The sequence below is a fragment of the Ovis canadensis genome, chromosome 15 (assembly GCF_042477335.2).
Source record: "Ovis canadensis isolate MfBH-ARS-UI-01 breed Bighorn chromosome 15, ARS-UI_OviCan_v2, whole genome shotgun sequence".
NCBI lineage: Eukaryota > Metazoa > Chordata > Mammalia > Artiodactyla > Bovidae > Ovis > Ovis canadensis.
Window position 1 is genome coordinate 59,603,629 of NC_091259.1, and position 23,098 is coordinate 59,626,726.

At 40.3% G+C, this 23,098-nt stretch overlaps 1 protein-coding gene across 3 annotated transcripts in view; it reads right to left on the reverse strand.

Moving 5' to 3' along the window:
* FCHSD2 (FCH and double SH3 domains 2) overlaps nt 1-22,785 on the reverse strand; it is a 238,034-nt gene extending 215,249 nt beyond the window's left edge. For all 3 annotated transcript variants that reach the window (XM_069552994.1, XM_069552995.1, XM_069552996.1), the window contains exons 1-2: nt 21,922-22,785; nt 20,116-20,213 (exon numbers count right to left, since the gene is read on the reverse strand). In XM_069552994.1, the coding sequence (XP_069409095.1) occupies nt 20,116-20,213; nt 21,922-21,942 (119 nt within the window). In that variant the 5' untranslated portion in view covers nt 21,943-22,785. The remainder of the gene's footprint in view (nt 1-20,115; nt 20,214-21,921) is intronic.
* Nucleotides 22,786-23,098: the final 313 nt, after the last annotated feature.

Below are 23,098 nucleotides of genomic sequence, written 5' to 3' on the forward strand. Positions count from 1 at the left end.
ATATATGCCCAGATCTCTCCCCTAAATCAACCAACTGTGATCCTTAAGAGTGTGTGTGTTAGTTGCTCAGTCATGTCCGACTCTGCAATCCCGCGGACTGTGGCTCGCCAGGCCCCTCCAACCATGGGACTCTCCAGGTAAGAAAACTGGAGTGGGTCACCATTTCCTACTCCATCTTAAGAGTAGGGCCAATCATTTGTAACGTACACAGGTGATTCTTCCTTATACAATACATTGTTAGCACCTATATCTGAATAACCTATGTTTAATTCTAGGAATTCAAAACTATTTCAAAGACGGCAATGTCATCAAATTGTGATGGCAATATTCAAAAATCTGGAAAAACTCTATGATCTTCCTCATCACATAACTATCTTTCCTCCTTTCCCTGCCCCCTACTTCCAAACACAAGAGCTGGGGAACATAACTTCTCAGATTGATTAAATGCAGCCTAAAATAGAGTGGCTTTTTCTCTAGTTACATGTGTTGATCAACTGACATATTAATTGGGCATCTTTAAATTTCTTTGCCTTTAGGCTCTTGATATACTTTGTCTCTTTATGTATAAATAAAGAGAAATAATGTCAAAATGAGTTACTGAAAACAGATAATTTTATCACAAAGAAATTGAAACCAAGCTTGTCATGAATAGGCCCTAAGGGGAGAAAAAGGACTTCCTTGGTGGTCCAGTGGCTAAAACTCCAAGCTCCCAATGCAAGGGTCTGGGGTTCGATTCCTGGTTAGGGAACTAGAGCCCATATGCTGCAACTAAGATCCGGTGAAGCCTAATAAATAAGTAAAAAAAAAAAAAAAGCCCTAAGATGAAGACAGTCACAAGAATTCTTCCAATGCATTTTATCATAACATCCTTTAAACAGCATCAGTTCAGTTCAGTAAAAGTTGCATGATAACAGATTACTATGTCCTTTCATTTTCAAAATGTTACTCTCACGGCACATGTGCACACACACACAAAAGACCTGAATGAAAGTATTAAAAAATCCCACCTAAAACTGCATTTTTAAGTTAAAAAAAAATTACCTTTCATTAAGATTTATCAATATTAACCAAGTTGCCAAATCATTTTGTCAGGAGATGCATAATCAAGTTCACCTTTGAACACCATGACTCTAAATGTTTCCCTTTATGATATATCATGTTTAAGACCCAATTTAAGATACCAAGTCTTCTTTGCCAGGAAAAGAGTGGGAAACATTCATTAGTCAGATAATCTTTTACTGAAATGGAACACACATTCTTTTGAGATCATGGCAAAGAACAAATATCAAACAATTTAATTAAATGAAAATTTTTATTTCTAAAGGATGCAAATTAAAGCAAACAATCTCCTATTTGTCTTTAAATATCATTAATGCAAGATATATCTTATTCCTCACACTTGAATTACACAGTACATTTAAAAGATAGTACATCATAAATTTTTCACAGCTTTCTGCCTGACAGTTACTCATAAAATTAAACAGTGACGTCTTTTTCCTTACTTTCTCCTTCCTTAAAACAACACTAATATATAACATATAGGAGGTGTGAAGACTTAAATTTTAGTACGTGTGCTAATATATCAAGACTAGACCAAATGTCAAAAGATGCTATATTAACAAAATAGGCCATCGTCAAAGCCATTTTTTAAGGTTTAACAAAGTTTTACAATTTGCTACTATTATTATTCTATACTTTTTATAAACTAATGAAACTTTGAAAATATGATTATTTTCCTAGAAGTAAATATACAACCATTCTTTCCTCAGGAAAGTATTTGTCCTCATGCATATAGCTATATAAAATGAAACAATGTAATTGGCTAATAAGCACCTATTTCCTAAATAAAAAGTATTTCAATACTTCCATAACATTAGCTTCAAACATTTAAACAGTAATCTTTTATTAAAGTGAATTTATTAATATAAAGTATCATGAGAATATACACATTTCTACCACCCAGTATGAGCTGATTCTAAGCTATTTGTGGAATATATTTTATTTTAGGTACATTGGCAAAAGGTTAAAAATAAACATCATTAGGTGGCCAGAAAAAATCTTGGTCTATAGCAAGACTTTAGCTCTATTCAGAAATGGTATCCTTCACCCTGTGACCACAAAACATCCTGGTCTTAACTTGTAAAACAACCTAAAAAAAGCCATTTTTGACTATGGAAGTATTTCAAAATATAACCTAACCTAGATATCATTACTGGAAGAGCCAAGAGATCTTTAAAACTCCATTTTTTCACATAGTACTTCTACAATCCTGGGTCAGAAAAACCATGAAACTCCACCCAGTGGACCTTCTTCCAAACTGTACTAATTAGCCAGACTGAAAGATTTGCAAGGCACTGAATCTTACACTTCTTCTTTGGTATCTATTTTAAGTAGTAACTCTTGAAAGAAGACACTCCCTCCCAAATATCTAGACATATAGGCACTAAAAATGCTGTGCCCCATTTATTTAAAATAATCCTGAAAGATGTCTGCCTTCTACTTTTAAGAAAACTGAGTACAACTATCAAAACTAGGGAAATGATGTTCCTATATTCAATGGATGTCTGCCAAAATCTGAGACTGAAAAAATATCTATCTACATAGGTGCTCTCACTGCTTGGAAACACTATGAAATTTCACTTGATATCAAACAATATATATCAGTAATTTTCAATGAGACAAAGAACTTAAATTTTAAAATCAGTTATACACACAGGTTCAAACCCAGATATTTCATCACTCAGTACTCTGATCTTGGGCAAGTCACTCAACCAATCTGACACTCAGTCTCCTCTATAAACTGGGGGTGATGATGACGACGACAATGATGACAGAATTTATTGTTGCTGGAAGGCTCTGAGATATAACTAATGTACAATCTCACACGCTAGTAAAATAATGCTCAAAATTCTCCAAGTCAGGCTTCAGCAATACGTGAACCGTGAACTCCCTGATGTACAAGCTGGTTTTAGAAAAGGCAGAGGAACCAGAAATCAAATTGCCAACATCCACTGGATCATCAAAAAAACAAGACAGTTCCAGAAAAACATCTATTTCTGCTTTATTGACTATGCCAAAGCCTTTGACTGTGTGGACTACAAAAAACTGTGGAAAATTCTGAAAGAGATGGAAATACCAGACCACCTGACCTGCCTCTTGAGAAATCCGTATGCAGGTCAGGAAGCAACAGTTAGAACTGGACATGGAACAACAGACTGGTTCCACATTGGGAAAGGAGTACGACAAGGCTATATATTGTCACCCTGCTTACTTAACTTCTATGCAGAGTACATAATGAGAAATGCTGTGCTGGGTGAGGCACAAGCTGGAATCAAGATTGCCGGGAGAAATATCAATAACCTCAGATATGCAGATGACACCACCTTTATGGCAGAAAGCAAAGAAGAACTAAAGAGCCTCTTGATGAAAGTGAAAGAGGAGAGTGACAAAGTTGGCTTAAAGCTCAACATTCAGAAAACTAAGATCATGGCATCTGGTCCTATCACTTCATGGGAAATAGATGGGAAACAGTGGCTGAGTTTATTTTTCTAGGCTCCAAAAATCACTGCAGATGGTGACTGCAGCCATGAAATTAAAAGACGCTTGCTCCTTGGAAGGAAAGTTATGACCAACCTAGACAGCATATTAAAAAGCAGAGACATTACTTTGCCAACAAAGGTCTGTCTCATTAAGGCTATAGTTTTTCCAGTGGTCATGTATGGATGTGAGAGTTGGACTATAAAAAAAGCTGAGAGCAGAAGAATTGATACTTTTGAACTGTGATGTTGGAGAAGACTCTTGAGAGTCCCTTGGACTGCAAGGAGATCCAACCAGTCCATCCTAAAGAGAATCAGTCCTGAATATTCATTGGAAGGACTGATGCTGAAGCAGAAACTCCAATACTTTGGCCACCTGATGCAAAGAGCTGACTCATTTGAGAAGACCCTGCTGCTGGGAAAGATTGAAGGCAGGAGGAGAAAGGCACAACAGGGGATGAGATGGTTGGATGGCATCACCAACTCAATGGAGATGAGTTTGAGTAGACTCCGGGAGTTGGGGATGGACAGGGAGGCCTGGTGTGCTGTGGTCCATGGCATCATGAAGAGTCGGACACAACTGAGTGACTAAACTGAACTGACAACAACTAGTGTTGACAAGAACATGGAGAAATTAGAAAAATATATCATTGTAGGAATATAAAATGGTGTAGTCCCTTTGGTAAACAGTCTGGCAGTTCCTTGAACATTTAAAGACAGAGAAAAAAGGAACTTCCCTGACTGCCCAGTGGTTAAGACCCTGTGATTCCACTGCAGGGGGAACAGGTTCGATCCCTGGTCAGAGAATTAAAATCCTGCATACCATGCAGCCAAATAAATAAATAAAAATACAGAGTAAAAAAATATCACCAAGCAATTCCACAAGTAGGTATATTTCCAAAAGAAATGAAAATAGGACTTCCCTCATAGTCCAGTGATTAAGAATCTGCCTGCCAATTCAGGGGACACAGGTTCAACTCCTGGTCCAGGAAGATTTCACATGTAGCGTGTTCAGCTAAGCCTATGTTCCACAACCCCTGAGCCTGCAGTACTGAAGTCCATGCACCGAGAGCCTGTGCTTTACAATCAGAGAGGCCCACAGTGAGAAGCCCACATACCACAACAAAGAGCAGCCACAGCTCAACACAATTAGAGAAAGCCTGCCAGCAGCAATGAAGACTCAGCACAGCCAACAATAAATACATTAAAAAATCAATCTATTCAAAGTGCCTTGCTGTTAAAAAAAAAAAAAAAGTAAAGACACAGGTATATGGGGAAAACATGCACATGAATGTTCCCAGAAGGCTTATTCATAATAGCCATAAGTGAAACAACCCAAATGTCCATCAACTGATGAATGGATAAATGAAATGTGGTATATCCAAGAAATAAAAGCAAAAATAAACAAAGGGGATCTAAACAAACTTATAAGCTTTTGCACAGCAAAGGAAATGTATACAAAATGAAAGACCACCTACAGAACGGTAAGAAATATTTCCCAGGGAGAAAATATTTGCAAATGCTATGACAAAAAAGGGTTTAATTTCCAAAATATACAAATAGCTCAAACAGCTCGATAACAAAAAAAATCAAAAATTGGGCAGAAGACCTAAACAGACATTTCTCCAAAGAAGACATATAGATGGCCAAAAAGCATATGGAAAGATGCTCAACAATGTTGACTATTAGAGAAATACAAATCAAAACTACAATGAGGTATCACTTCACACTGGTCAGAATGGCTATCATCAAAAGCCTACAAATAATAATGCTGGAGAGGATATGGAGAAAAGGGGACACTTCAGAACACTTCAAACTGTTGGTGGAAATGTAAGTTGATACAGCTGCTATGGAAAACAGTATGGCGGTTTCACAGAAAACTAAAAGCAGAGCTACCATACGACCATCCCACCTGCAGGCAAACATCCAGAGAAAACTCTTAATTTGAAGAGATACATGTACCTCAGTGTTCACAGCAACACTGTTTACAATACATATGAAAACAACCTAAATGCCCATCAACAAATGAATGGATAAAGCAGATATGGCATGTAAATAAAACGGAATATCTTTCAGTTATAAAAAAGAATGAAAAATGCCATTTGCAGCAACATGGATGGACTTGAAGATTATCATACTAAGTAAAATCCGACAGAGAAAGGCAAATATCGTATGACATCACTTATATAAGAAATCCAAAAAATGATACAAATGAACTTATTTACAAAACATAAACAGAGGACACAGAAAACAGAGTTACCAAAGGGGAAACAGGGGTGAGAGCGATAAATTAGGAGTGTTAACAAGTACTCACTACTATATATAAAATAGATAAACAGGACTTCCCTGGTGGTCCAGTGGTTAAGAATCCACCCTGTAATGAAGGACACCAGGGTTCAATCCCTCGTCAGGGATCTATGATCCCAAATGCTGCAGAGCAGCTAAGCCCATGCACCACAACTACTGAGCCCAAAAGCTCTGGCGCCTGCTCAACACAACTAGAGAGCCTGTGTCCTGCAACTACTGAGTCCTCAAGCCACAACTAGAGTCCATGCGCCACAAAGACAGATCACACAGGGTGCAACAAAGACCCCACATGCAGCCAGTAAAACTTGATGCAGCCAAGTAAATAAAAGTATAAAAAATAAAGTAGATAAGCAACAAGGTCCTACTATATAGCAAAGGGAACTATATTCAACATCCTATGATGGAAAATAATCAGAAAAGACTATACACATACACATACATATGTGTATGTATGTGTATATATGTAACTGAATCACTTTGCTATATAGTACAACATTGTAAACCAACTACACTTCAATTTTAATAAACTGTCAAGCCAGCAATCATTACCCAGCATCTATACCCTCAAAATGACTATATGATGAAATTTTCAGATAAAACAAAACTAAAGTGTCACTAGCAGACCTGAACTTCAAGATACACTAAATGGAAATGCAATTTAAACCACAATGAGATATCACATTACACTTTTTATTAGACTGGTACAAAAGTAATTGCAGTTTTACACTGCTGAACTTTGCCATTTGATATTGGAATACATTCTTAAATAAATGTGGTTATGTTATATATCATTTTAATGTGCATTTCTTGCTTTACGTTTTTTGCTAATGAATTACTACTTGCTATTTATTTTATATGCATTTTAGACTATGGAAATGATGTTAAACAAAAAGCAAATTTGAGTGCTTTTCTTATTCAAGTTCAAAATGGGTCATAAAATAATGGAGACAACGCACAACCTCAATACATTTGGCCCAGGAACTGCTAACGAACATACAGTGCAGTGGTGGTTAAGAGGTTTTGCAAAGAAGATGAGAGCCTTGAAGATGAGGAGTGTAGTGGCAGATCACCAAAAGCTGACAACAAGCAGCTGATTATTGATCACTGAAGCTGATCCTCTTATAGCTACACAAGAAGTTGCCAATGAACTCAACGTCGACCATTCTATGGTCATTCAGCATTGGAAGCAAACTGGAAAGATGAAAAAGCTAGATAAGTAGGTACCTCATGAGCTAACTGCAGATGAAAAAAAAAATCATTGTTTTGAAGTGTCATCTTCTCTTATTGTATGCAACAACAATGAACCATTTCTCAATTTGCAACAAAAAGTGGATTATTATGCGACAACCAGCTCAGTGAATGGACCGAGAAGAGGCTCCAAAGAACTTCCCAATGCCAAACTTGCACCAAAAAAAGAAAGGTCATGGTCACTGGTGGTCTGCTGCCAGTCTGATCCACTACAGCTCTCTGAATCCTGGTGAAACCATTACATCGGAAAAGTATGCTCAGCAAATTGATGAGATGCACCAAAACCTGCAACGCCTGCAGCCGGCATTGGTCAACAGAGAGGGTCCCATTCTCCACAATGCCCAACTGCACGCTGCACAACCAACACTCCAAAAGTCGAACAAACCGGGCTACAAAGTATTGCCTCATCTGCCATATTCACCTGACCTCTCTCCAGCCGACTACCACTTCTTCAAGCATCTCAACAACTTTTTGCAGGCAAAATGCTTCCACAACCACCAGGAGGCAGAAAATGCTTTCTAAGAGTTCATTGAATCCCAAGGCATGTATTTTTAAGCTACAGGCATAAATAGACTTATTTCTCATTGGCAAAAATGTGTTGACTGTAATGGTTCCTATTTTGATTAATAAAGATATGTCTGCATCTAGTTATAATGATTTAAAATTCATGGTCCAAAACCACAATTACTTTTCACCAATCTAGTATTATTAACTCAAGATAAACAATAATAGATTAAAAATGCATGGTGTAAACAAAAATAAAAATAAAAAAAAATAAAAAATAAAAATGCATGGTGTAATATATATGGAATTTAGAAAGATGGTAATGATGACCCTGTGTGTGAGACTGCAAAAGAGACACAGATGTATAGAGCGGACTTTTGGACTCTGAGGGAGAGGGAGAGGGTGGGATGATTTGGGGGAATGGCATTGAAACATGTATACTATCATGAAAGAAAAGAATCGCCAGTCTATGTTTGATGCAGAATACAGGATGCTTGGGGCTGGTGCACGGGGATGATCCAGAGAAATGATATGGGGTGGGAGGGGGGTTCATGTTTGGGAACTCATGTACACCTGTGGTGGATTCATGTCAATGTATGGCAAAACCAATACAGTACTGTAAAGTAAAATAAAGTAAAAATTAAAAAAAAAAGAAGAAATTAAAAAAATGCATGGTGTAACACCTAAAACCACCACCTGAAAGACAGGTATAGCTAAAATTGCAAGAGAAGAAAATGGAATACCAAAAATATTCAGTTAGGTCAATAAAGCTGAGAAAACTAGTGTATAAAATACCTCTACAGATGAAACAGAATTCCCCAAAAATACATTTTACCATAGAAACAATATGTTAAATGATGACTATGATATAAAACCTCTGAATAAAGTTAACTAAAATAAAATTTGAGCCTGGACATGAATCTAATCACCCAATGTTTACCTGTTTGAAGACAAAACAATTAAAAAACACAGAAAGAAAGGAACACAATAGTACACAAAGCCTATTTCTCCAACTCTGAATTATAACCTGCTTGAGATCAGTCATGTTACAAACAGAAGTTTGTGAATCAAGTGTTCTTAATATTTGGTATATATTAGAAATAAACTGTAAAGTCTATTAATGATGAAAATAACTTCACTAAATACTAATTAAAGGTCACAAATGACATTTTATCATCAACTGGCTCCTCTGTCCATGGGATTCTCCAGGCAAGAATACTGGCAGGGATCGAACCCGGGTCTCCTGCATTGCAGGCAGATGCTTTATCCTCTGAGCCACCAGGGAAGCGCCCAATATAAACTCTTACAGTATATCATTTCTAACAGACATGCAATAAAATATTTACCAATACTGGACTTCCTTGGTGGTACAGTAGATAAAAATCCATCAGCCAAGACGAGGGACACAGGTTCAATCCCTGGCCTGGGAAGATTCCACATGCTGAGGAACTAGGCCCGTGTGCCACAACTACTGAGCCTGAATGCTGCAAATACTGAAGCCCATGCACCTACAGCCTGTGCTCTGCAACAAGAGAAACCACCGCAATGAGAAGCTCGTGCCCTGCAATGAAGGGTAGCCCCCACTCGTCACAACTAGAGAAAGCCCACAACCAGCAACAAAGAAGCGGTGCAACCAAAAAATTAAATAAATAAATAAATGCTACATTGACACTTAATGGTAGAGCTTAAAAAAAATTTTTTTACCAATACTGAATCATTTAGTTTTAGTTTTAAGAGTATATAATATTCACATAGTTCCAAATTCAAAGTTACACAAAAAGGTACACAATAAAAAGTCTAAGGGACTTCCCTGATCATCCAGACCCGGCCTCACAATGCAGGGGGCACTGGTTCAATCCCATCGGAGAACTAAGGTCCCACCAGTGGAGGGTAAACAACACTAAAATATAATCAAGGGGTATACATTTCCAGTAGTTTCCTGTGGGACACAGATGTGGTAACACTTTTCTTTAACACCAGAAGTAACATTTTCTTTTTGAATTGGGATTACTCACAAAACAGAAAACATCCAGATGACAAAATACTCACACATGAACGCCAAAAATGAGATCAAATGGAACGTTAAAGTATAACCAAGAATATTATGAAGAAATAATAAAATGAAATAAAAATATCAGCTAATATTCTATTAAGTTAGTCCTGAGCAACACATAACAGAAAATCTGCAGCAATGGAACAAAGGAGATGGTTGCAAGTTTCTGTGCCTACTTCCCAAATTAGTCACTCAAGAGTCAACAGCACAAACCAGACTTACAAACTAACTCCTGCTTATGCATCACATCATTCCTGAAGACTGACACCAACAAACAGCATCTGTGAGACTCAAATGGGCATTTGAAGAATTTACAAAGACAAAGAGGTTTCATACTTTATATGTTCAAGACTGAATTGCCAATCCTCAATTATTAGGGTAAATTACTCAGCTAGGAGTAATTCAAGCTCATATTTGTCCTTCCCAACTTTCAGTTTAGCCACTTTACTACTTATTAATGCTTTCACCTAAGAAGTAAAAGGACTTCAGCAAAAATGGTACTCTCTGGAGGGTCCTTAGACCATGATTTCCCCAAATTATCAGATGGCCAAAAGTGGCAAGATCATTAACCTCTCCTGTGTTTTCAAGAGGAGAATCCTAAGAGGCCACTGGCCTACTGGCCCATTATTTAAGGTAAATGCAAAAACCTGCTCCTGACCTAAGTCAGTGAACTTCAAAGGAACTGAAAGGAGGAGATACAAATGGTTTCTAAAGAATCTCTTATTCCTAATCTTCTTGGAACAACTGGAATTCTAGCTATATCTTTCATAATCTAACATCAACATATCTTTTACAAGAACTACTAGGAGTAAACTAGAAATGGGTCCCTGTGGCAAACAGGGCAATAAGTAATGTGGAAAAGCTGTATTAGTGCCACCAGTATCTATTTCTTACTGGCAAGGATCACTTCTCTAAGAAGGTAATGACATTCCCAGCCTCCTCTGCAGCTAGACTGCAAGGGCATAGGAAGCAAACTTAAGCAACAAGATACAAGGGAAAGTCTTTTGGGAAAATTTGATAGAAATTGTCTTCCCTCTGAGAAGGAAAGGAGGGAAGGTAAGGAGAGAAATTTTGCATAAGGAAAAATTGCACTTCCTCTTTTTCTACCTAATGTTGTATGAGATTAGCATACTTAGAATTGCATATGCCATCTGTAATCACAAGGGGAATCATTATCAACACATAGAAAGATGGAAGGTACCTAGGACTGCTGAACTTGGTGAAGGAAATTCTTTAGCATTACTTAACAGTTTACGTTTGAGGTTCATTACATTTTTTAATTCACAGGTTAACTCTTTACAGGATGAGTAAGTCAAAGACCGTGATTTCTGAACTGTTCTTAATTACTTAACGAAACTGCACTCCACATGCATTTGTTGGGCATCTACTATGTTCCATGCACTAGGCAAGAAAGCTTTTATGTGAGCTACTTTAATTATCAAAATAACCCCATAAGGTATTAAAATTATCATTGCTGATAAGAAACATGAGGCTCAGAGAAGTTTAAGTGACTTGTGCCCAAAGTCACATAATTAATAAAGATTAACAACTAGGATTCATATCCATGTTGTATATCTCTAAGCTAGGGCTCATTCCAATAGCTGTGATCAGCTAACCTGTCACTCAGATCACCTTTACAATCTCCATATTCATATAACTGTGGCTAAAAAGACCAGATCAAGGAATATCGCACATAAAAATTCTTCAGCACTTCTGTTCTTAACCCAAGTGGTGGGTAACTTTCATTATTACTCCTTAGTTTAATTCCATCTAACTCTGTTTAAAAAAAATTCTCCCTCTCATGATTTACTTCATCTTTAAATTCTAATTTGAAAGAATACTAGATTGACAATAATATTTGCTGATTGAACAAAAAAGACCAGGGTCCAGAACCTGACTTGCGACTTCCAATTTTCATTATCTAAAACTCCACTGATTACAAGTTACACTGTGTTACACTAAGAAAAAAATGCTCCCATTTAAACTGATACAATGCTGTATCACAACTTTACTTATTAAAAGAGCTTCATTAAATTTTTAGCAAACATTGCTCCTGTGCATAATTTTTAAAAGGTAAAAGAAATAAGTTGGTCACACTCAGGCTCAAATTCTTCTGAATCACTTTTTTAAATCAGTCATTACTGTTTTTCCACACAATATCTTCTTCTGTGCCATGAAATCCCTGGGTGATCCAGCATTTGTATTCTAACCATATCTCTGGGATTTTCTTCCAAGCCTGCTGAAAACTACTCTGCAAGTTCTGTGCATGAAGAGACAACAACCACATCATAAACAAAAGCAACTATAAGATGGATCCAGATTTTAGAAATCTAAGAATGTAAAAATATATGCTTACGAGAATTAATAAAACACAATAAATATAGATAGCCAGTGGGAATCTGCTGTATGACTCAAGGAGCTCAAACTGGTATGCTATTACAACCTAGAAAAGTGGGATGGGGTGGAAGGGACATTCACAAGGGAAGGGGCACATGTATACCTATGGCTGATTCATACTGATGTATGGTAGAAACCAACACAACACTGAAAAGAGACTATCCTTCAATTAAAAATAAATTAAAACTAAATTTTAAAAAAAATACACAATAACTTACTTTGTTATCTTGCATATCCTGAAGCTACCAATGGTGAACATCTACCATGTTTGGCGTTTTACCTATCTGGTTTAACTCTTTACAGAGCAGCAAAAAGTTAGGCATTAACCTTATTTTACATACATGAAATATGAGGCTCAGAGAACTTAGTTATTTGTCCTAGATGATCCAGCTAATAAGTGGCAGAGCTGGGTTTCAATCTCTGGCCTATCTTCCAAGTTCTTACTCTTTTTTACCACTTCAGTGGTTTTCAAATTTTAGAGCACATAAGAATCACCTCAGAGTGGGAAAAATACTGCATATATTTGCAAATCATATAGCTGATAAGATAAATGTATAAAGAACGTTTATGGGACTTCCCTGTTGCCCCAGTGGCTAAGAATCTGCCTTCCAATGCAGGGAGCACGGGTTCGATACCTGGTTGAGGAACTAAGATCCCACATGCCATGGGGCAACTAAGCCTTCACGCCATTACTAAAGAGCCCACATGCCACAACCAGAGAAGCACACATGACAATTAAGACCCAGCAGAGCCAAAAAAGGAACTCTTACAACTCAACAGGAAAAAGATAATCCAACTTAAAAATGGGCAAAGGATTTGAACAGACATTTCTCCAAAGATATGCAAACAGCCAATAAGCACACACAAAAGCGCTCAACATCATAAGCTATTAGGGAAATGCAAATCAAAGCCACAATATGATACCACTTCACACCTAATAAAGGCTTCCCAGGTGGTTCTGTGGTAAAGAATCAGCCTGCCAGGCAGGAGACTTGGGTTGGATTGATCCCCAGAGAAGGAAAGGCCAAACCACTCCAGTATTCTTGCCTGAAAACTTCCATGGACAGAGGAGCGTGGCGGGCTACAGTCCATGGGACCACAAAGAGTCAGACATGACTTAGCAACTAAGCAACAACAATCACGCCTACTAGAATCACTATAATCAAAAGACAGACAATAACAAACATTGGTAAAATGTATAGAACTAGAACCTTCCTACATTATAGCTAGCAGGAATATAAAATGGTATAGCCACTTCGGAAAACAATTTCAAAGTTCCTCAAAAAGTTAAATATAGGGTTACCACATGACTCAGCAATTCCACTACTAGGTATATACCCAAGAGAAATGAAAACATAAGTCCACAGAAAAATTTGCTCAAAGGAACATTATTCATAATAGCAAAAAAGTCCATCAACTGATGAATAGATTAAAAGAATGTAGTATACCCACACAATGGAATATTATCCTGCCATAAAAAAGGAATGAAGTACTGATGCCATAACATGGATGAACCTTGAAAATATTATGCTAAATAAAAGGTGAAGACCACATGTTGTATGATTCCATTTATACAGATTTTACTTCCACAGAGAGAGAACGCAATTGCTTAAGGCTGGATAAGGTGATGGGAAGTGACTGCTAATAAGTAGTTTCTTGAAAGGACACCAAAAATGTTCTGAAGTATAATGATGGTTGTATAACCCTATGAATATACCAAAAAAAAAAAACCCCACTCTGAATGGGTTAACTGTATGGCAAGTGAATTAGATCTCAATAAATCTGTTTTTTAAAAACCCTCTAGGGATTTCCCTGGAGGTCCAGAGTCTGCCTTCCAGTGCAGGGGGCACAGGTTTGGTCCCTGTTTGGGGTACTAAGGGCCCACATGCCTCGGGGTAAGGCTAAAAATTAAAAACCAAACAACTGTCAGAAGAATTATCATAAATAATACTAGGTGCCAGTAGACAATAAGCTTTAAAAACAATTCTTAAATAAATAAAATTTTAAAACTCCTACCCTTCTTACTTAACTTATATGCAGAGTACATCATGTGAAATGCCAGACTGGATGAAACACAAGCTGGAATCAAGACTGCAGGGAGAAATATCAATAACCTTAGATATGCAGATGACACCACCCTTATGGCAGAAAGCAAAGAGGAACTAAAGAGTCTCTTGATGAAGATGAAAGAGGAGAGTGAAAAAGCTGGCTTAAAACTCAACATTCAAAAAACTAAGATCATGGTATCTGGTCCCATCACTTCATGGCAAATAGATGGGGAAAAAAATAGAAAATGACAGACTTTATCTTCTTGGGCTCCAAAATCACTGCGGACAGTGACTGCAACCATGAAATTAAAAGATGCTCCCTCCTTGGAAGGAAAGCTATAACAACCTAGACAGTGTATTTAAAAGCAGAGACATTACTTTACTGACAAAGGTCCATTTAGTCAAAGCTATGGTTTTTCCAGTAGTCCTTTACCAATGTGAGACTTGGACCATAAAGAAGGCTGAGTGTCAAAGAACTGATGCTTTTGAACTGTGGTGCTGGAGAAGACTCCTGAGAGTCCCTTGGACTGCAAGGAGATCAAACCAATCAATCCTAAATGAAATAAATCCTGAATATTTATTGGGAGGACTGATTTTGAAGTTCCAATACTTTGGCCATGTGATGTAAAGAGCTAACTCATTAGAAAAGATCCTGATGCTGGGAAAGATTGAAGGCAGGAGGAGAAGGGGACAAGAGAGGACGAGATGGTTGGATGGCATCACTGACTCGGACGTGAGTTTGAGCAAGCTCCAGAAGACAGTGAGGCACAGAGAAGCCTGGCATGCTGCAGTCTATGGAGTCACAAAGAGTCAGAAACAAATGAGTGCATGAACAACAAACAAGACCAGATTACTTCTGCATGCTAAGTCGATTCAGCCATATCCGACTCTGTACGACCCTATGGACTATAGCCTGCCAGGCTCCTCTACTCATGGGATTCTCCAGGCAAGAATACTGGAGTGGGTTGCCATGCCCTCCTCCAGGGGATCCTCCTGACCCAGGAATCAAACCTGAGTCTCTTAGGTCTCCTGCACTGGCTGGTTCTTTACTGCTAGCAACACTTGGGAAGCCAGATTACCTCTAAGTTTCCCTTTTATATATAAAGGTATCTGAGACAATGAAAAAAAAGTCTCAGAGCTCACATCAACAGACTTCAGAATCCAATCCCCAGTGACCCCCATGAACCAACAGTTTAGAGAAGGTAACATGCTGCTGCTACTAAGTCGCTTCAGTCGTGTCCGACTCTGTGTGACCCCATAGATGGCAGCCCACTAGGCTCCTCTGTCTCTGGGATTCTCCAGGCAAGAATACTGGAGTGGGGTGCCATTTCCTTCTCCATCGCATGAAAGTGAAAAGCGAAAGTGAAGTCGATCAGTCGTGCCCGACTCTTAGTGACCCCATGGACTGCAGCCTACCAGGCTCCTCCGTCCATGCGATTTTCCAGGCAAGAGTACTGGAGTGGGGTGCCATTGCCTTCTCCAGAAGGTAACACATAGCATAGCAATTCCTCACTTGAGGTCACTAGACCTGCAGATGTCTACAGTGAAAAGACAAGTGCTTCTTGAGTCAGTTTAAATTTTTCAGAACATCTGTAAGAAATCATACATACACTTAGCCCTCTCTGAGGTAAAGTTTACGAATCTTTGCCTTTGGTTGTACTCATGTTACTAGCCTTAAAATACTGACTCAAAGCTGACTCACAGCTCAGTATATGAAAAATAAAAAGTAAGAACACAAATTATTTGTTAAAATGTATTCTGATAGGCAAATGTTTCCAAATATGGGAGCCATTATGAGTTCCTTGGTTAAAAGCTTGGGAAATACAGATACGGGAAAGTAAACAAGTCTAGTGAAGTGAAAGTCACTCAGTCGTGTCCAGCTCTTTGTGACCCCGTGGACTATCCAGTCCATGGAATTCTCCAGGCCAGAATACTGGAGTGGGTAGAGTTCACCTCCATATGATTCACTTCTTATTAACTGTGCCTTGGTTCCCATTTTCATCTATAAAATCAACAAATACCATAGTATCCACCTGACTCTAAAATTCTAAGATTTTTTAAATATTATATAACAACCTAAAAATGTCTGCTAAGAAGGCAGTTCTTTATATTCTGGGTCCCTTCAAAGAACTTTCTTTATTGACTGGAGTTAGCACATCATTAGAATAAATAAGAAACACATATATTAATAAACACCACATAGGCTATAGGATTCAGAAACTTACTTACATGGCCTTAGAAACCAAAGAGAGAATAAACTAATAATAAACTAAAAAGAAAGTAAAGTGTGCTTGTCTACTGCTGATAGCAAAAGTCAACGGGAAACACTTCAGTATAAAATCCCCCCAAAGCATGGAATGTCCCTGATTAACAACAAATGAGTTATCTTTCATACTTCACTCCCAATACACCAGCTTCCACATGCACCCCTGGAACAAATAAACTGAAGAAGGGGAGGAGAGCAATGGGGAAAAAACACGATACCATAATCAGCCTCCTTTCAAAATTCCACAAGGTGAGAGGGAGTGGGGAACTAGCCATGGTTGGTAGTAATAGTGGTTTAGTCGCTAAGTTGTGTCTGACTCTCTATGACCCCATGGACTGTAGTCCACCAGGCTCCTCTATCATGGGATTTCCCCAGGCAAGAATACTGGAGTCGGTTGTCATTTCCTTCTCCAGGGGATCTTCCACACCCGGGGATCAAACACACAGACCCACATCTCCTCCACTACAGGCAGATTCTTTCACTGCTGAGGCACCAGGGAAGCTATAACCCAGTATAAAATTTTCCTATTTACAGTTTAATGTGTTGTGGACTTTTTTCTTTTTTTAACTTCTTTTAAAGTCACAAAAAATTTTTCTCTGTCTACTTCTTTATGTTAAAAATCAAAGCTATCTGAATTTGGGGAGAGTAAATTTATAGTAATTTAAACTGAGTATAACACTGGTGGGGGATGCATCAGTGAGAAGGAGAGCTATCTGTGGGATTTTAGGGTGGAAGGTGGTGGTGAGAGCCTCAAAAAAGGAAAAGCAAGAAGATCCTTTACAACAAAACACATATAAAAATCCAAGCTCAGAGATTTCTAATGAATTTTTAAAAGGTCATTCCACTTGCTAAGACAGACCAGAAAAGCCAGACCACCTTCTCCTCAAGCAATAAAAGTTATGACTATTGAGAACAGACAATTTTAAACTTCCAATTCTGCATTACCATTAGGGAGAAAAAAGCAAATCAGAAATCTAAAGTTATGTTTTAGAAGGTAATACAGTATTCTGCTCACAGCTATATAAGAAAGAAGGGCTTCATCTCATTTATTTAATACAAAGGAGAACACAGTCCTTTAAAATATAAAGAACCCCATTAATCCTTGGGGCACCAACAATCACTGTATTTACATATTATACATAAATACATATATACTCTGGCTTCCTAGGTGGCTCAGTAGTAAAGAATTCTCCTGCCAATGCAGGAGACTCTGGTTCAATCCCTGGGTCAGGAAGATTCCCTGGAGGACATGGCAACCCACTCTAGTATTCTTACCAAGAAAATCCCATGGACAGAGGAACCTGGTTACAGTCCATGGGGGTCACAGAGAGCATGCACACACACACATATACTCAACATCAAATAGCCACAGTACAATTTACAGTGCCTACATGAGTCAAATTAAAACACAAGCTCAATGACACCACCTATTGTTGTTAGTCACTAAGTTGTGTCCAACTCCTTTGCAACCCCATGGACTGCAGCCCATTAGGCTCCTCTGTGCATGGGATTTCCCAGGCAAGAATACTGGAAATAGGTTGTCATTCCCTTCTAGAGGGGATCTTCCTGACCCAGGAACTGCACATCTCTTGCATTGACAAGCAGATTATTTACCACTGAACCACCCAAGAAGACCCAACAGCACCTATAGCTCCCTATAAATAGAGCTTATAAAATATATCACCTAAAAACTAATAAACTGCACTTAAATATAACCAGTTACGTCCACTTAACAATTCTGCCAGCTTAAACAAAAAGTACAAAGATATAAACCCGAATAAGACTTAGCCTATGACTTCAAGGAATTCACATGAAGACAGAAGCATGTGCAAATCAAAATCATTTGAGATCACAGAGAAGAGCAAACTCACAAACTCAAATGGTAACTAGAATTTGCCAGATGAAAACTGGGAGGGTGCAAACAAAGGCATGAATGTAGAGAACACAATTAGATAACCAGAGGTCCTGAGTGGCCAACCCAGAGGATTAAGAAGGAAGGATAAATGGGCATGAAATGATAGTAACTAAGCCAGGAAAATGGAGCTTGTAGCTTGCAGCTGGCTTGCAAAGGGCTACATATGCTATAACAAAGTGTTTGGTCTTTATTCAGAAGACCACAGAGAACCTCATTTATAATAGTTATTAGAAAGTTAACTGATGACAATGTGGAAAACAGATTTAAACGGAGACTGGGAGAAGATTAGAAGATATGAGAACACTAAAGCAATAATTAGGATATTACTGCACCAATGCAAGTGAAATGTAATGAAGTCAGGAATAATACAAACAACTAAACGGTAGCAGCGGGAGCAACAACCTACACCAACTTAGCAGCAACTGTGTGTCCATCTAGTTGACCATAAGTCAAGGAAAAGGCAATAGGGGAAATAGAAAAAAAGAATGCAAACAAGAAGTCTTTAGAATATAATCAAAAGGACATTGACTACTGACTATTCATACCCCACAGAGGAACTTTACTTACAAACTAAGTCTGCCTTCCTAAACTGGTAAAATATAAAATGCCTTAGTTCACTTAATAGTTGTTACAAACTTAATTTTAACCACATGAAAAATTTCAGGTATCTTGCACAGGAATTATTTCAGTCTGAAAATATCACTATGGACACAAGAAAAGCAAAGAAACAAATACAGAACTAAAACAGAGTAGTTTTCACCTGAAACTAACACAACATTGTTACTCACCTATACGCCAAAGTAAAAATAAAAGTTAAAAAAAAAAGTAGTTTCCAGTCATAAAACAATGATCTTGGTATATCGAAGTTTGGATGAGTCTAACTAATATGCCTTAGTTAGAAACCCTGAAAATATATGTAAATAGTAGAAATAGTCATAAACACTACTTAAATTAAATATGGGATGGGAGAAAAAGAGCTATCAAAAATCTTTGGGCTATGAACAATTCAGCTAGCTGAACACATAATTACGACAACATATAGTTGGTATTTTTCATGGAATCAACATGAGGTTTCATTCAGCACGGGAAAAAATCTGATGAGGTTTACAGATCCAATTTCGATTTAATAAATACATTAATATAGGGAAATAAGAATGGCAGCTACTCTTGTTTCAACATGCAGATCAACCTTTACAAAAATATGTTTGCTGAACTGTCAGTTTATATTATAGAACTGCTAAAACAGTGGTGTTTCTTTCAATAAACTGAGTCATGATTACCTCTATAAAGAAAGTTATTGACTTTCACAATGCTGGCAAGATGTCTTATCTTTTAAATTCAAAGTTAGCTGATTGTGGATACAGGTTAAGTTTAACAATAAAATCCGATAAACACATGTCCCACTAAATTTAATGTTCAAACTTATATTTGTCATGTTCTAATAATCACCTGAAGTTGACTGGCTCACCCCCAGATATTAATCATTAACCAGGTGTCAGTTTAAAATTCCATGTGAAATCGTTAAGGTCAATAAATGCAAAAAGGTCAATTTACTAGAAGGATTAAATAAGAGTTTCCATTTCACTGTTTATATAATTTGATAAATTTGTAAGAACTTTTTTTTCATAAAAGTATGTGAACGTTATAGGTTTCTCCACTGAAGGAAAAAAAGTTTGTATTGTGTTAGTTCCAGTTACAACTTCTAGCTGAGTTAAAGCTCTAACAGCCTTAAAGCAGGAAATCCAAAAGGAAATTCCATCATCAGTTCCTGGGGCTTGGTAACTCAAAGGTTCTTTGAAACAGAGATATAGAAGTTCTCCAACTATTTACTATAACCTTACCTCATATCTTCAAGCAAATCACATTCTGCTTGATGTTTGGCTTGAAGTTTTGTCATCTGTTCAACTTGAATGTTTTTCAGTTCCTGTGTAACTTTCACCTGAAATATACCATATATTTATAAGGGCTTAACACAACTTTAAAAAAATTATTTAAGGAAAATATGTAATACTTGTTAGAATATATAACTGTTACTTGCCTCTCCTCTGAGGACCACAATCCTGTTATTAGCCACCTAATTTTGTTCACTGCAGATACTTAATTTTAACAACTAGCCAAAATAACCTGAAGCAGAAGCTAAATGAAAGTACATGAGTATAAAAATTACAGATTAAAAAGGTGCAAAATAAACTGCCAGTCGTTTCATTTCATGTACAATACCTATCTAGGTCTTCTTAGAGCTTTAAAAGCTCCTGTTCTTCCAAACAGGATTCAAATGTATTAACCATAAGGAGAGGTGAGCAGAGCATAGATGGGAGAAGGGGACATAACGAATGCCTAATATCTAATGACTGAAATTTACACAATCAACTACAAAAATTATTCTATAATGGCTAGGAGAAGCACACTCTCTGGATGGCGCCCTTGCTGACAGCACAGCAAATCACAATCTCTTGTTCACAAAGAAGAAAGCAAAAGTGACCTGCCAGCTTATGCAGAGCTTTTAAGCCACCCCAGCAAGCCGGTTCCCGTGGCATTTCCACTTCAAACAGAACAGTAAATGCAAATTGGCCAGTGCCTCGCCCGCCAGGCCAGGATTCAGGTTACAGTGGGCCAGGAACCCTCGCCGCCACCGGAGCAGGGCTACCGGAGGGCTATGTGTGAAAAGAAAAAGACTCACTTGGAGAACCCAGGTGAGAAACAGAAAAGAAGAGGGAGCAGACACGAGTGAGTTAGGCATTCACCAAATGTTTGCCCACAAGGGGAGGACAGAACAGGCTCCTCCACCCAGCGCCCTGAGTAGACACTCAGTAACCATCTGCAAGATTGAAACGACAAGGACACAGCCTCGCTCCCTGGGAAAAAAACTGGGGAAGGACACTGAAACAGTTCTGGAAGGGCTGAAGCTGCTGACAAGCCCGGAGCACTCGTCACTCCCACCCCAAGCCCAGATCGCGGCGAACACGCCACGCACCGCCCGGTTCTCGCTCTCCTGGGAAGAGAATCACCACCTTCCTCTCCGCCTTGTCGGAGGGGCGGGGCAGGAACCGGGAAGAGAAAGGCAGAACCGTTCAATGCTTAATTTCTTGTTTTCCCCTGGGGTGGGGTGGCTATTGCGACTTCTTTTCGGTCGCCGGGTGGGGAAAGCGGGCCAAATCTTAAGGCGAGGCTGGTAACAAATGTCCTGTAAATCCGCAAATGCGCGAGGGTGGCAACAAGCGAGAGGGGGGCTCAAACCTGGTGCAGACTAAACAATCACACAAACACAAGGCTCTGCAAAGCTGCGGGGGCTCCCCCACCTCCCCTCGGTGAAGCCCCGGAGAAAGCACTTTGCAGAGAGCAGCACTGCCATGCGCGCTCGCTCACACACACACACACGCACGCACACTCGAAACTCTTGTGAAATGTCTAGGTTGGGGGGTGGTCTCCTGTGCGGTGAAGGGGACGAGCCACGGCCGCCCCTCCGCTGCGAAGGCACCAAACACACGCGCCCCCCTCCAGGAACCGGCGGCAAGTGAGTGACAAGCCCGAGACGACGACGGTCACGGCCCCCTGCGCAAAGGGGGAGGGGGCGCCGCGGTGCCCCAGCCGCGTTCCTTGTACGCATCCCCGCCCAAAACCTCAAAGACCCCCAGCTGCATCCTCACCTTCCTCGGCGGCGGCTGCATGATGCTGAAGGGACATCAATCCTCCTCCCACGGCGGCGTAAGTGAGGAGAGGAAAAGGAGGGTCGAGAGGAGAGGGCCGCCCCGGGAGCGGGCGTGTGCTTGTGTGTGTGTAAGGAGAGCCTGAGAACGAAGACTCGCCCGGGAAGCTGCAAGGCCGGCGGGTGGCAGGAGAACCCGGGTCGGAGGGTGAGTGTGAAGAGAAGGAGGAGGAGCCCAGGGAGGGCCTGGGCTCTGGCGGCCCGGGGGGTGTGTGAGGCAAGGAGGCGGAGACCGCGAGGGGGCGGGGGCCCGGCTGCGGGGGCGCAGGGTCTCCCAGCGCCTCCGGAGCAGCAACCCTGCCGTCCCGTCCCCTGCCCTCCGCGCCTCCCCACCCGCCGCCGGCTCCGCGGTTCCTCACACGCGGCCCTCCCACCCCCACTAAGGCAGCCCGACCCTCTCTGCCCGGCCCCGGGAGGTGGTAGGCGGCGCCGCGCTCTGTGCTTCGGTTCCTCCACTCAGGCCGCGGGAATTTCCGGCCCCAACGCGCGGCGCAGCGCCCCACTCCGGCGGCGGAGGGGACAGCTTAGGCCACAGCCGGGCTCGAGGGGCCGGGCCAGGCTTCTGGGAGGGGGGGCGGCCGCGGCTCGGGGCACCGTATCGCGGCGGGGAACGGAGGGAGCTAACGGATCGGTCGGCGAATGAGAGGGGTAACAACGCTATCGCAGCATGGAAATCCCCCCCCAGTTCTCTCCGAGAATGGCACGTTCCAAACGCCTCAGGTCCTCCCTCCCCCACAGTGGGAGCCAGCCGGGGGCTTCCCGCGCGCTTTCCCGCCTGCCCGCCGCGGTGCGCGCCTCCGGCGGGGGCGCGCACGTGGGCGGGAGAGGGCTCTGCGCCGACGCACGCGCGTAAGCCGCCGTCTTCTCCTGACGCCCACTCGTGTGTGTGAGTGTGTGTTAGTTACAATGTGGCGGGAGGGGGGTCAGGCAGTATGCCTATTTGTTTGAGGGAGTAGCAGAGTGCCTTTTTTGCTTCATGGTCCTCCAACACCCCTACCCTCTCGTGCAGATGAGCCTGGCGGGCCAAGGCACCTAGGAGCGAGCGTGGACAAGTCCTTTCGCAGCGGCCGCAGATGCCTGGTTTGGGTGAGGGCGAGGGCGACTAGTTGCCCTGCAAA